The 13,723-nt window shown below is 36.9% G+C and overlaps 1 protein-coding gene across 2 annotated transcripts in view; it reads left to right on the plus strand.

Annotated features, from left to right (window-relative positions):
- LOC148067964 (alsin-like) overlaps positions 1-13,723 on the plus strand; it is a 55,459-nt gene that overhangs the window by 25,628 nt on the left and 16,108 nt on the right. For both annotated transcript variants that reach the window (XM_087803707.1, XM_087803708.1), the window contains exons 22-29: positions 1,530-1,553; positions 1,626-1,696; positions 1,762-1,828; positions 7,058-7,227; positions 7,277-7,342; positions 7,399-7,494; positions 7,548-7,709; positions 7,769-7,880. In XM_087803707.1, coding sequence (XP_087659833.1) covers positions 1,530-1,553; positions 1,626-1,696; positions 1,762-1,828; positions 7,058-7,227; positions 7,277-7,342; positions 7,399-7,494; positions 7,548-7,709; positions 7,769-7,880 — 768 coding nt within the window. The remainder of the gene's footprint in view (positions 1-1,529; positions 1,554-1,625; positions 1,697-1,761; positions 1,829-7,057; positions 7,228-7,276; positions 7,343-7,398; positions 7,495-7,547; positions 7,710-7,768; positions 7,881-13,723) is intronic.

The following is a 13,723-nucleotide window of genomic DNA, read 5'->3' on the forward strand; positions in this document are numbered from 1 at the left end:
CTCAGGTACACACGCACTCAGGTACACACACACTCAGGTACACACACACTCAGATACACGCACACTCAGGTACACACGCACTCAGGTACACACACACTCAGATACACACACACTCAAGTACACACACACTCAGGTACACACGCACTCAAGTACACACACACTGAGGTACACACACACTCAGGTACACACGCACTCAAGTACACACACACTCAGGTACACACACACTCAGGTACACACGCACTCAAGTACACACACACTCAGGTACACACACACTCAGGTACACGCACACGCAGGTACACACACACTCAGGTACACACGCACTCAGGTACATGCACACTCAGGTACACACGCACTCAGGTACACACGCACTCAGGTACATGCACACTCAGGTACACACGCACTCAGGTACACACGCACTCAGGTACATGCACACCCAGGTACACACGCACTTAAGTACACACACACTCAGGTACACACACACTCAGGTACACACACACTCAGGTACACACGCACTCAGGTACATGCACACTCAGGTACACACGCACTCAAGTACACACACACTCAGGTACACACACACTCAGGTACACACGCACTCAAGTACACACACACTCAGGTACACACACACTCAGGTACACGCACACTCAGGTACACACACACTCAGGTACACACGCACTCAGGTACACACGCACTCAGGTACATGCACACCCAGGTACACACGCACTTAAGTACACACACACTCAGGTACACACACACTCAGGTACACACACACTCAGGTACACACGCACTCAAGTGCACACACTCAGATACACACACACTCAAGTACACACACACTCAGGTACACACGCACTCAAGTACACACACACTCAGGTACACGCACACTCAGGTACACGCACACTCAGGTACACACGCACTCAGGTACACACACACTCAGGTACACGCACACTCAGGTACACGCACACTCAGGTACACACGCACTCAGGTACACACACACTCAGGTACACACACACTCAAGTACACACACACTCAGGTACACACGCACTCAAGTACACACACACTCAGGTACACGCACACTCAGGTACATGCACACTCAGGTACACACGCACTCAAGTACACACACACTCAGGTACACGCACACTCAGGTACACGCACACTCAGGTACACACGCACTCAGGTACACACACACTCAGGTACACACGCACTCAAGTACACACACACTCAGGTACACACACACTCAGGTACACACGCACTCAAGTACACACACACTCAGGTACACACACACTCAGGTACACGCACACTCAGGTACACACACACTCAGGTACACACGCACTCAGGTACATGCACACTCAGGTACACACGCACTCAGGTACACACGCACTCAGGTACATGCACACTCAGGTACACACGCACTCAAGAACACACACACTCAGGTACACACACACTCAGGTACACACACACTCAGGTACACACACACTCAGGTACACACACACTCAGGTACACACACGGATTAATTGATATTTTTCTCCTCCTAGGGTTCCATTCCTTCTCAGAGTTTTGTAAGTATTTCACACTTGACTCTTTTGTGTTGTTGTCTTTTACACATGTGTGGTAATGTGTTGTGTTGTCAGTTCTCGACTCATCACATCTACCCTCTGACAACCTTGTGGGTCAAACCAGTTCCTGAGGACGACAGTGGACTGTGAGTCCAGATGATTCATCGACGCACACATCGTTGTGTTGAACCTTCATCTTCGTTCGTTTCAGCTTCGCCTTAAGAATCACTCGTCCGGAGGAAAGTTTCACTTTAGTGGCTTCAACTCCTCAAGAGAAGGTGTGTAGACCATTGTGTAGACACGTGTGTAGACCATTGTGTAGACACGTGTGTGGACCATTGTGTAGACACGTGTGTGGACCATTGTGTAGACATGTGTGTGGACCATTGTGTAGACACTTGTGTAGACACATGTGTGGACCATTGTGTAGACACTTTTGTGGACCATTGTGTAGACACATGTGTAGACCATTGTGTTGACACGTGTGTAGACCATTGTGTTGACACGTGTGTAGACCATTGTGTAGACATGTGTGTGGACCATTGTGTAGACACTTGTGTAGACACATGTGTGGACCATTGTGTAGACACTTTTGTGGACCATTGTGTAGACACATGTGTAGACCATTGTGTTGACACGTGTGTAGACCATTGTGTTGACACGTGTGTGGGCCATTGTGTAGACACGTGTGTGGGCCATGGTGTACACATGTGTGTGGACCATGGTGTACACCGTTGTGTACACCATTGTGTAGACATTTGTGTGGACCATTGTGTAGACACGTGTGTAGACCATTGTGTAGACACGTGTGTAGACCATTGTGTAGACACGTGTGTGGACCATTGTGTAGACACGTGTGTAGACACGTGTGTGGACCATTGTGTAGACACTTTTGTGGACCATTGTGTAGACATGTGTGTGGACCATTGTGTAGACACTTGTGTAGACAATGGTCCACACACTTGTGTAGACAATGGTCCACACATGTGTGTAGACACGTGTGTAGACCATTGTGTAGACACTTGTGTGGACCATTGTGTAGACATGTGTGTGGACCATTGTGTAGACACTTGTGTAGACACGTGTGTGGACCATTGTGTAGACACTTTTGTGGACCATTGTGTAGACATGTGTGTGGACCATTGTGTAGACACTTGTGTAGACACGTGTGTGGACCATTGTGTAGACACTTTTGTGGACCATTGTGTAGACACGTGTGTAGACCATTGTGTTGACACGTGTGTGGGCCATTGTGTAGACACGTGTGTGGGCCATTGTGTAGACACGTGTGTGGACCATGGTGTACACAAACATTGTGTAGACACGTGTGTGGACCATTGTGTAGACACGTGTGTAGACCATTGTGTAGACACGTGTGTAGACACGTGTGTAGACACGTGTGTAGACACGTGTGTAGACACGTGTGTAGACACGTGTGTAGACCCGTGTGTAGACACGTGTGTGGACCATTGTGTAGACACGTGTGTGGACCATTGTGTAGACACGTGTGTGGACCATTGAGTAGACACGTGTGTGGACCATTGTGTAGACACGTGTGTGGACCATTGTGTAGACATGTGTGTGGACCATTGTGTGGACCATTGTGTAGACATGTGTGTGGACCATTGTGTAGACACGTGTGTGGACCATTGAGTAGACACGTGTGTGGACCATTGTGTAGACACGTGTGTGGACCATTGTGTAGACATGTGTGTGGACCATTGTGTGGACCATTGTGTGGACCATTGTGTAGACATGTGTGTGGACCATTGTGTGGACCATTGTGTAGACATGTGTGTTGACCATTGTGTGGACATGTGTGTGGACCATTGTGTGGACACGTGTGTGGACCATTGTGTAGACACGTGTGTGGACCATTGTGTGGACCATTGTGTGGACATGTGTGTGGACCATTGTTTAGACATGTGTGTGGACCATTGTGTGGACACGTGTGTGGACCATTGTGTGGACCATTGTGTGGACACGTGTGTGGACCATTGTGTAGACACATGTGTGGACCATTGTGTGGACATGTGTGTGGACCATTGTGTAGACATGTGTGTGGACCATTGTGTAGACATGTGTGTGGACCATTGTGTAGACACGTGTGTGGACCATTGTGTAGACATGTGTGTGGACCATTGAGTAGACACGTGTGTGGACCATTGTGTAGACACGTGTGTGGACCATTGTGTAGACATGTGTGTGGACCATTGTGTGGACCATTGTGTAGACATGTGTGTGGACCATTGTGTAGACACGTGTGTGGACCATTGAGTAGACACGTGTGTGGACCATTGTGTAGACACGTGTGTGGACCATTGTGTAGACATGTGTGTGGACCATTGTGTGGACCATTGTGTAGACATGTGTGTGGACCATTGTGTGGACCATTATGTAGACATGTGTGTGGACCATTGTGTGGACCATTGTGTAGACATGTGTGTGGACCATTGTGTGGACCATTGTGTAGACATGTGTGTGGACCATTGTGTAGACACTTGTGTAGACACGTGTGTGGACCATTGTGTAGACACGTGTGTGGACCATTGTGTAGACACTTTTGTGGACCATTGTGTAGACCATTGTGTAGACACGTGTGGACCATTGTGTAGACACGTGTGTAGACACGTGTGTAGACACGTGTGTAGACCATTGTGTTGACACGTGTGTGGGCCATTGTGTAGACACGTGTGTAGACCATTGTGTAGACATGTGTGTAGACCATTGTGTAGACACGTGTGGGGACCATTGTGTAGACATGTGTGTGGACCATTGTGTAGACATGTGTGTGGACCATTGTGTAGACACTTGTGTAGACACGTGCGTGGACCAATGTGTAGACACGTGTGTGGACCATTGTATAGACACTTTTGTGGACCATTGTGTAGACACGTGTCGACCATTGTGTAGACACGTGTGTAGACACGTGTGTAGACCATTGTGTTGACACGTGTGTGGGCCATTGTGTAGACACGTGTGTAGACCATTGTGTAGACACGTGTGTAGACCATTGTGTAGACACGTGTGTGGACCATTGTATAGACACTTTTGTGGACCATTGTGTAGACACGTGTGGACCATTGTGTAGACACGTGTGTAGACACGTGTGTAGACCATTGTGTTGACACGTGTGTGGGCCATTGTGTAGACACGTGTGTAGACCATTGTGTAGACACGTGTGTAGACCATTGTGTAGACACGTGTGGGGACCATTGTGTAGACATGTGTGTGGACCATTGTGTAGACACGTGTGTGGACCATTGTGTAGACACGTGTGTGGACCATTGTGTTGACACGTGTGTGGACTATTGTGTAGACACGTGTGTAGACTTCGTTTAGACCATTGTGTGGGCAATTGTGTGATGGTTGTGTAGATGATTGTCTAATGATTGTGTAGATGATTGTCTAATGATTGTCTAATGATTGTGTAGATGATTGTGTAGGTGATTGTGTAGATGATTGTGTGATGATAGTATAAATGATTTTGTAGACTATTGTGTAGACTTCGTTTAGACCATTGTGTGGACAATTGTGTGATGGTTGTGTAGATGATTGTCTAATGATTGTGTAGATGATTGTGTAGGTGATTGTGTAGATGATTGTGTGATGATAGTATAAATGATTTTGTAGACTATTGTGTAGACAATTGTGTAGACTTCGTTTAGACCATTGTGTCGACAATTGTGTGATGGTTGTGTAGATGATTGTCTAATGATTGTGTAGATGATTGTGTAGGTGATTGTGTAGATGATTGTGTGATGATTGTGTAGATGATTGTGTAGATGATTGATTGTGTAGATGATTGTGTGATGATTGTGTAGATGATTGATTGTCTAATGATTGTGTAGATGATTGTGTAGATGATTGTGTAGATGATTGTGTAGGTGATTGTGTAGGTGATTGTGTAGGTGATTGTGTAGATGATTGTGTAATGGTTGTGTAGATGATTGTCTAATGATTGTGTAGATGATTGTGTAGATGATTGTGTAGGTGATTGTGTAGATGATTGTGTGATGATTGTGTAGATGATTGTGTAGATGATTGATTGTGTGATGATTGTGTAGATGATTGATTGTCTAATGATTGTGTAGGTGATTGTGTAGATGATTGTGTAATGGTTGTGTAGATGATTTTCTAATGATTGTGTAGATGATTGTGTAGATGATTGTGTAGATGATTGTGTAGATGATTGTGTAGATGATTGTGTAGATGATTGTGTAGATGATTGTGTAGGTGATTGTGTAGAATCTACAAATAAATAAACTTCAATCGGCATGATACCATGAATGACGGCATCAGTCATCTACACAATCAATCATCTACACTGTAGATGATTGATTGTGTAGATGATTGTGTGATGATTGTGTAGATGATTGTGTAGATGATTGTGTGATGATTGTGTAGATGATTGATTGTCTAATGATTGTGTAGATGATTGTGTAGATGATTGTGTAGGTGATTGTGTAGGTGATTGTGTAGGTGATTGTGTAGATGATTGTGTAATGGTTGTGTAGATGATTGTCTAATGATTGTGTAGATGATTGTGTAGATGATTGTGTAGGTGATTGTGTAGATGATTGTGTGATGATTGTGTAGATGATTGTGTAGATGATTGATTGTGTGATGATTGTGTAGATGATTGATTGTCTAATGATTGTGTAGGTGATTGTGTAGATGATTGTGTAATGGTTGTGTAGATGATTTTCTAATGATTGTGTAGATGATTGTGTAGATGATTGTGTAGATGATTGTGTAGATGATTGTGTAGATGATTGTGTAGATGATTGTGTAGATGATTGTGTAGATGATTGTGTAGGTGATTGTGTAGAATCTACAAATAAATAAACTTCAATCGGCATGATACCATGAATGACGGCATCAGTCATCTACACAATCAATCATCTACAGTGTAGATGATTGTGTGATGATTGTGTAGATGATTGTGTAGATGATTGTGTGATGATTGTGTAGATGATTGATTGTCTAATGATTGTGTAGATGATTGTGTAGATGATTGTGTAGATGATTGTGTAGGTGATTGTGTAGGTGATTGTGTAGGTGATTGTGTAGATGATTGTGTAATGGTTGTGTAGATGATTGTCTAATGATTGTGTAGATGATTGTGTAGATGATTGTGTAGGTGATTGTGTAGATGATTGTGTGATGATTGTGTAGATGATTGTGTAGATGATTGATTGAGGGATCAATAAAGTTTTACCTTACCTTACCTTACCTTATTGTGTGATGATTGTGTAGATGATTGATTGTCTAATGATTGTGTAGGTGATTGTGTAGATGATTGTGTAATGGTTGTGTAGATGATTTTCTAATGATTGTGTAGATGATTGTGTAGATGATTGTGTAGATGATTGTGTAGATGATTGTGTAGATGATTGTGTAGATGATTGTGTGATGATTGTGTAGATGATTGTGTAGATGATTGTGTGAAGAGTGGACTTGATGCTCTGGTGTCGAACTACAGACCATAACGATCTTCTCTGCAGAACAAGTGGCTTCACTGTCTCAACCAGGAAGTGGATCGAGCTCTGGGTGGTGGAGGTCAAGGGTCGTGTCCAGCGATGTCTCGTCAGGCTCGCTACAGGTTCAGAGGTGAAGGCAGGTTCAAGGACGCGCAGTACTGTGGGGCGTGGCTGGCAGGAAGACTTCACGGCAGGTCAGTTGATCAGTAACCCGTGAAAACATGATGACCAGCGTCTCCTCAGAGGATCCATGACGTGGCCTGATGGACGCACCTACACCGGGACCTTCAAGGACGGACTGGAGGACGGGTCGGTTCTTCTCCTCCGTCGTTCCTTCACTTCTTCTGACGCTCGTTTCCTTCCAGCCTCGGCGAGTGTTTCATCCCCAACAAGCTGACCGGACCCGACCGTTACCACGGCAACTGGCGCGAGGGCAAGATCCACGGTTTCGGCAAATACAGGTGAGTGCGGCGTCGGATCCGAGGTCGAGAGGTCATGTCTGAGCGCTCCACAGGTACGGCAGCGGCCAGGTGTTCGAGGGCTGCTTCTGCGAGGGTCGCAGACACGGCTACGGAATGATGAGTTCAGGGGCGACCCACGGCACCTCCAGCGTTTTCATTGGTCGCTGGGTGAACGACAGGAAGTCAGGATACGGCGTCTGTGACGACATGACCCGGTGAGTCTGAGCGTAACACCAGCGTCTGATGGTTGATCGCCGTCGTCTGATTGGTCCAGAGGTGAGAAGTACATGGGAATGTGGCTGGACGACCAGAGACATGGACGAGCCGTCGTGGTCACGCAGCACGGACTTTACTTCGAGGGCAGCTTCAGAGACGACAAGATGAACGTGAGTCGCATGCAGTACCGCGTCCGTGCGCCAGATGGAGCCAGAGAGAGACGGCATTACCAGATGAATCATGTTTTCAACTCAATATAAAGTTCATGTTGAATATAAAGTTCACGTTGAATATAAAGTTCATGTTGAATATAAAGTTCATGTTGAATATAAAGTTCATGTTGAATATAAAGTTCATGTTGAATATAAAGTTCATGTTGAATATAAAGTTCACGTTGAATATAAAGTTCACGTTGAATATAAAGTTCATGTTGAATATAAAGTTCACGTTGAATATAAAGTTCATGTTGAATATAAAGTTCATGTTGAATATAAAGTTCATGTTGAATATAAAGTTCATGTTGAATATAAAGTTCATGTTGAATATAAAGTTCACGTTGAATATAAAGTTCATGTTGAATATAAAGTTCATGTTGAATATAAAGTTCATGTTGAATATAAAGTTCATGTTGAATATAAAGTTCATGTTGAATATAAAGTTCATGTTGAATATAAAGTTCATGTTGAATATAAAGTTCATGTTGAATATAAAGTTCAAGTTGAATATAAAGTTCACGTTGAATATAAAGTTCATGTTGAATATAAAGTTCACGTTGAATATAAAGTTCATGTTGAATATAAAGTTCATGTTGAATATAAAGTTCACGTTGAATATAAAGTTCACGTTGAATATAAAGTTCATGTTGAATATAAAGTTCATGTTGAATATAAAGTTCATGTTGAATATAAAGTTCATGTTGAATATAAAGTTCACGTTGAATATAAAGTTCACGTTGAAGATAAAGTTCATGTTGAATATAAAGTTCATGTTGAATATAAAGTTCATGTTGAATATAAAGTTCATGTTGAATATAAAGTTCACGTTGAAGATAAAGTTCATGTTGAATATAAAGTTCATGTTGAATATAAAGTTCATGTTGAATATAAAGTTCATGTTGAATATAAAGTTCACGTTGAAGATAAAGTTCATGTTGAATATAAAGTTCATGTTGAATATAAAGTTCATGTTGAATATAAAGTTCACGTTGAATATAAAGTTCATGTTGAATATAAAGTTCATGTTGAATATAAAGTTCATGTTGAATATAAAGTTCACGTTGAATATAAAGTTCACGTTGAATATAAAGTTCACGTTGAATATAAAGTTGATGTTGAATATAAAGTTCACGTTGAATATAAAGTTCATGTTGAATATAAAGTTCACGTTGAATATAAAGTTCACGTTGAATATAAAGTTCATGTTGAATATAAAGTTCACGTTGAATATAAAGTTCACGTTGAATTTAAAGTTCATGTTGAATATAAAGTTCATGTTGAATATAAAGTTCATGTTGAATATAAAGTTCATGTTGAATATAAAGTTCACGTTGAATATAAAGTTCATGTTGAATATAAAGTTCATGTTGAATATATAGTTCACGTTGAATATAAAGTTCACGTTGAATATAAAGTTCACGTTGAATATAAAGTTCATGTTGAATATAAAGTTCACGTTGAATATAAAGTTCACGTTGAATATAAAGTTCACGTTGAATATATAGTTCATGTTGAATATAAAGTTCACGTTGAATATAAAGTTCACGTTGAATATAAAGTTCATGTTGAATATAAAGTTCATGTTGAATATAAAGTTCATGTTGAATATATAGTTCATGTTGAATATAAAGTTCATGTTGAATATAAAGTTCACGTTGAATATAAAGTTCACGTTGAATATAAAGTTCACGTTGAATATAAAGTTCACGTTGAATATAAAGTTCACGTTGAATATAAAGTTCACGTTGAATATAAAGTTCACGTTGAATATAAAGTTCACGTTGAATATAAAGTTCACGTTGAATAAAAAGTTCACGTTGAATATAAAGTTCACGTTGAATATAAAGTTCACGTTGAATATAAAGTTCACGTTGAATATAAAGTTCACGTTGAATATAAAGTTCACGTTGAATATAAAGTTCACGTTGAATATAAAGTTCACGTTGAATATAAAGTTCACGTTGAATATAAAGTTCACGTTGAATATAAAGTTCACGTTGAATATAAAGTTTATGTTGAATATAAAGTTCACGTTGAATATAAAGTTCACGTTGAATATAAAGTTCACGTTGAATATAAAGTTCACGTTGAATATAAAGTTCACGTTGAATATAAAGTTCACGTTGAATATAAAGTTCACGTTGAATATAAAGTTCACGTTGAATATAAAGTTCACGTTGAATATAAAGTTCACGTTGAATATAAAGTTCACGTTGAATATAAAGTTCACGTTGAATATAAAGTTCACGTTGAATATAAAGTTCACGTTGAATATAAAGTTCACGTTGAATATAAAGTTCACGTTGAATATAAAGTTCACGTTGAATATAAAGTTCATGTTGAATATAAAGTTCATGTTGAATATAAAGTTCATGTTGAATATAAAGTTCATGTTGAATATAAAGTTCACGTTGAATATAAAGTTCATGTTGAATATAAAGTTCATGTTGAATATAAAGTTCACGTTGAATATAAAGTTCATGTTGAATATAAAGTTCACGTTGAATATATAGTTCACGTTGAATATAAAGTTCATGTTGAATATAAAGTTCATGTTGAATATAAAGTTCATGTTGAATATAAAGTTCATGTTGAATATAAAGTTCACGTTGAATATAAAGTTCATGTTGAATATAAAGTTCATGTTGAATATAAAGTTCACGTTGAATATAAAGTTCATGTTGAATATAAAGTTCATGTTGAATATAAAGTTCATGTTGAATATAAAGTTCATGTTGAATATAAAGTTCATGTTGAATATAAAGTTCATGTTGAATATAAAGTTCACGTTGAATATATAGTTCACGTTGAATATAAAGTTCATGTTGAATATAAAGTTCATGTTGAATATAAAGTTCATGTTGAATATAAAGTTCATGTTGAATATAAAGTTCACGTTGAATATAAAGTTCATGTTGAATATAAAGTTCACGTTGAATAAAAAGTTCACGTTGAATATAAAGTTCATGTTGAATATAAAGTTCATGTTGAATATAAAGTTCATGTTGAATATAAAGTTCACGTTGAATATAAAGTTCATGTTGAATATAAAGTTCATGTTGAATATAAAGTTCATGTTGAATATAAAGTTCATGTTGAATATAAAGTTCATGTTGAATGTAAAGTTCATGTTGAATATAAAGTTCACGTTGAATATAAAGTTCATGTTGAATATAAAGTTCATGTTGAATATAAAGTTCATGTTGAATGTAAAGTTCATGTTGAATATAAAGTTCACGTTGAATATAAAGTTCACGTTGAATATAAAGTTCACGTTGAATATAAAGTTCACGTTGAATATAAAGTTCACGTTGAATATAAAGTTCATGTTGAATATAAAGTTCATGTTGAATATAAAGTTCATGTTGAATATAAAGTTCATGTTGAATATAAAGTTCACGTTGAATATATAGTTCACGTTGAATATAAAGTTCATGTTGAATATAAAGTTCACGTTGAATATAAAGTTCATGTTGAATATAAAGTTCACGTTGAATATAAAGTTCACGTTGAATATAAAGTTCACGTTGAATATAAAGTTCACGTTGAATATAAAGTTCACGTTGAATATAAAGTTCATGTTGAATATAAAGTTCATGTTGAATATAAAGTTCATGTTGAATATAAAGTTCACGTTGAATATAAAGTTCATGTTGAATATAAAGTTCATGTTGAATAAAAAGTTCACGTTGAATATAAAGTTCATGTTGAATATAAAGTTCATGTTGAATATAAAGTTCATGTTGAATATAAAGTTCACGTTGAATATAAAGTTCATGTTGAATATAAAGTTCATGTTGAATATAAAGTTCATGTTGAATATAAAGTTCATGTTGAATATAAAGTTCATGTTGAATATAAAGTTCATGTTGAATATAAAGTTCATGTTGAATGTAAAGTTCATGTTGAATATAAAGTTCACGTTGAATATAAAGTTCACGTTGAATATAAAGTTCACGTTGAATATAAAGTTCACGTTGAATATAAAGTTCACGTTGAATATAAAGTTCACGTTGAATATAAAGTTCACGTTGAATATAAAGTTCACGTTGAATATAAAGTTCACGTTGAATATAAAGTTCACGTTGAATATAAAGTTCACGTTGAATATAAAGTTCACGTTGAATATAAAGTTCACGTTGAATATAAAGTTCATGTTGAATATAAAGTTCACGTTGAATATAAAGTTCATGTTGAATATAAAGTTCATGTTGAATATAAAGTTCATGTTGAATATAAAGTTCATGTTGAATATAAAGTTCATGTTGAATATAAAGTTCACGTTGAATATAAAGTTCATGTTGAATATAAAGTTCATGTTGAATATAAAGTTCATGTTGAATATAAAGTTCACGTTGAATATAAAGTTCATGTTGAATATAAAGTTCATGTTGAATATAAAGTTCACGTTGAATATAAAGTTCATGTTGAATATAAAGTTCATGTTAAATATAAAGTTCATGTTGAATATAAAGTTCATGTTAAATATAAAGTTCATGTTGAATATAAAGTTCACGTTGAATATAAAGTTCACGTTGAATATAAAGTTCATGTTGAATATAAAGTTCATGTTAAATATAAAGTTCATGTTGAATATAAAGTTCATGTTGAATATAAAGTTCATGTTGAATATAAAGTTCATGTTGAATATAAAGTTCATGTTGAATATAAAGTTCATGTTAAATATAAAGTTCATGTTGAATATAAAGTTCATGTTGAATATAAAGTTCATGTTGAATATAAAGTTCATGTTGAATATAAAGTTCATGTTGAATATAAAGTTCATGTTGAATATAAAGTTCATGTTAAATATAAAGTTCATGTTGAATATAAAGTTCATGTTGAATATAAAGTTCATGTTGAATATAAAGTTCATGTTGAATATAAAGTTCATGTTGAAGATAAAGTTCATGTTGAATATAAAGTTCATGTTGAATATAAAGTTCATGTTGAATATAAAGTTCACGTTGAATATAAAGTTCATGTTGAATATAAAGTTCATGTTGAATATAAAGTTCATGTTGAATATAAAGTTCATGTTGAATATAAAGTTCATGTTGAATATAAAGTTCACGTTGAATATAAAGTTCACGTTGAATATAAAGTTCACGTTGAATATAAAGTTCACGTTGAATATAAAGTTCACGTTGAATATAAAGTTCACGTTGAATATAAAGTTCACGTTGAATATAAAGTTCACGTTGAATATAAAGTTCACGTTGAATATAAAGTTCACGTTGAATATAAAGTTCACGTTGAATATAAAGTTCATGTTGAATATAAAGTTCATGTTGAATATAAAGTTCATGTTGAATATAAAGTTCATGTTGAATATAAAGTTCATGTTGAATATAAAGTTCATGTTGAATATAAAGTTCATGTTGAATATAAAGTTCACGTTGAATATAAAGTTCATGTTGAATATAAAGTTCATGTTGAATATAAAGTTCACGTTGAATATAAAGTTCATGTTGAATATAAAGTTCACGTTGAATATAAAGTTCACGTTGAATATAAAGTTCACGTTGAATATAAAGTTCACGTTGAATATAAAGTTCACGTTGAATATAAAGTTCATGTTGAATATAAAGTTCATGTTGAATATAAAGTTCATGTTGAATATAAAGTTCACGTTGAATATAAAGTTCATGTTGAATATAAAGTTCATGTTGAATAAAAAGTTCACGTTGAATATAAAGTTCATGTTGAATATAAAGTTCATGTTGAATATAAAGTTCATGTTGAATATAAAGTTCACGTTGAATATAAAGTTCATGTTGAATATAAAGTTCATGTTG

The sequence above is a fragment of the Callionymus lyra genome, chromosome 12 (genome assembly GCF_982586985.1).
Source record: "Callionymus lyra chromosome 12, fCalLyr1.hap1.1, whole genome shotgun sequence".
Classification (NCBI taxonomy): domain Eukaryota; kingdom Metazoa; phylum Chordata; class Actinopteri; order Syngnathiformes; family Callionymidae; genus Callionymus; species Callionymus lyra.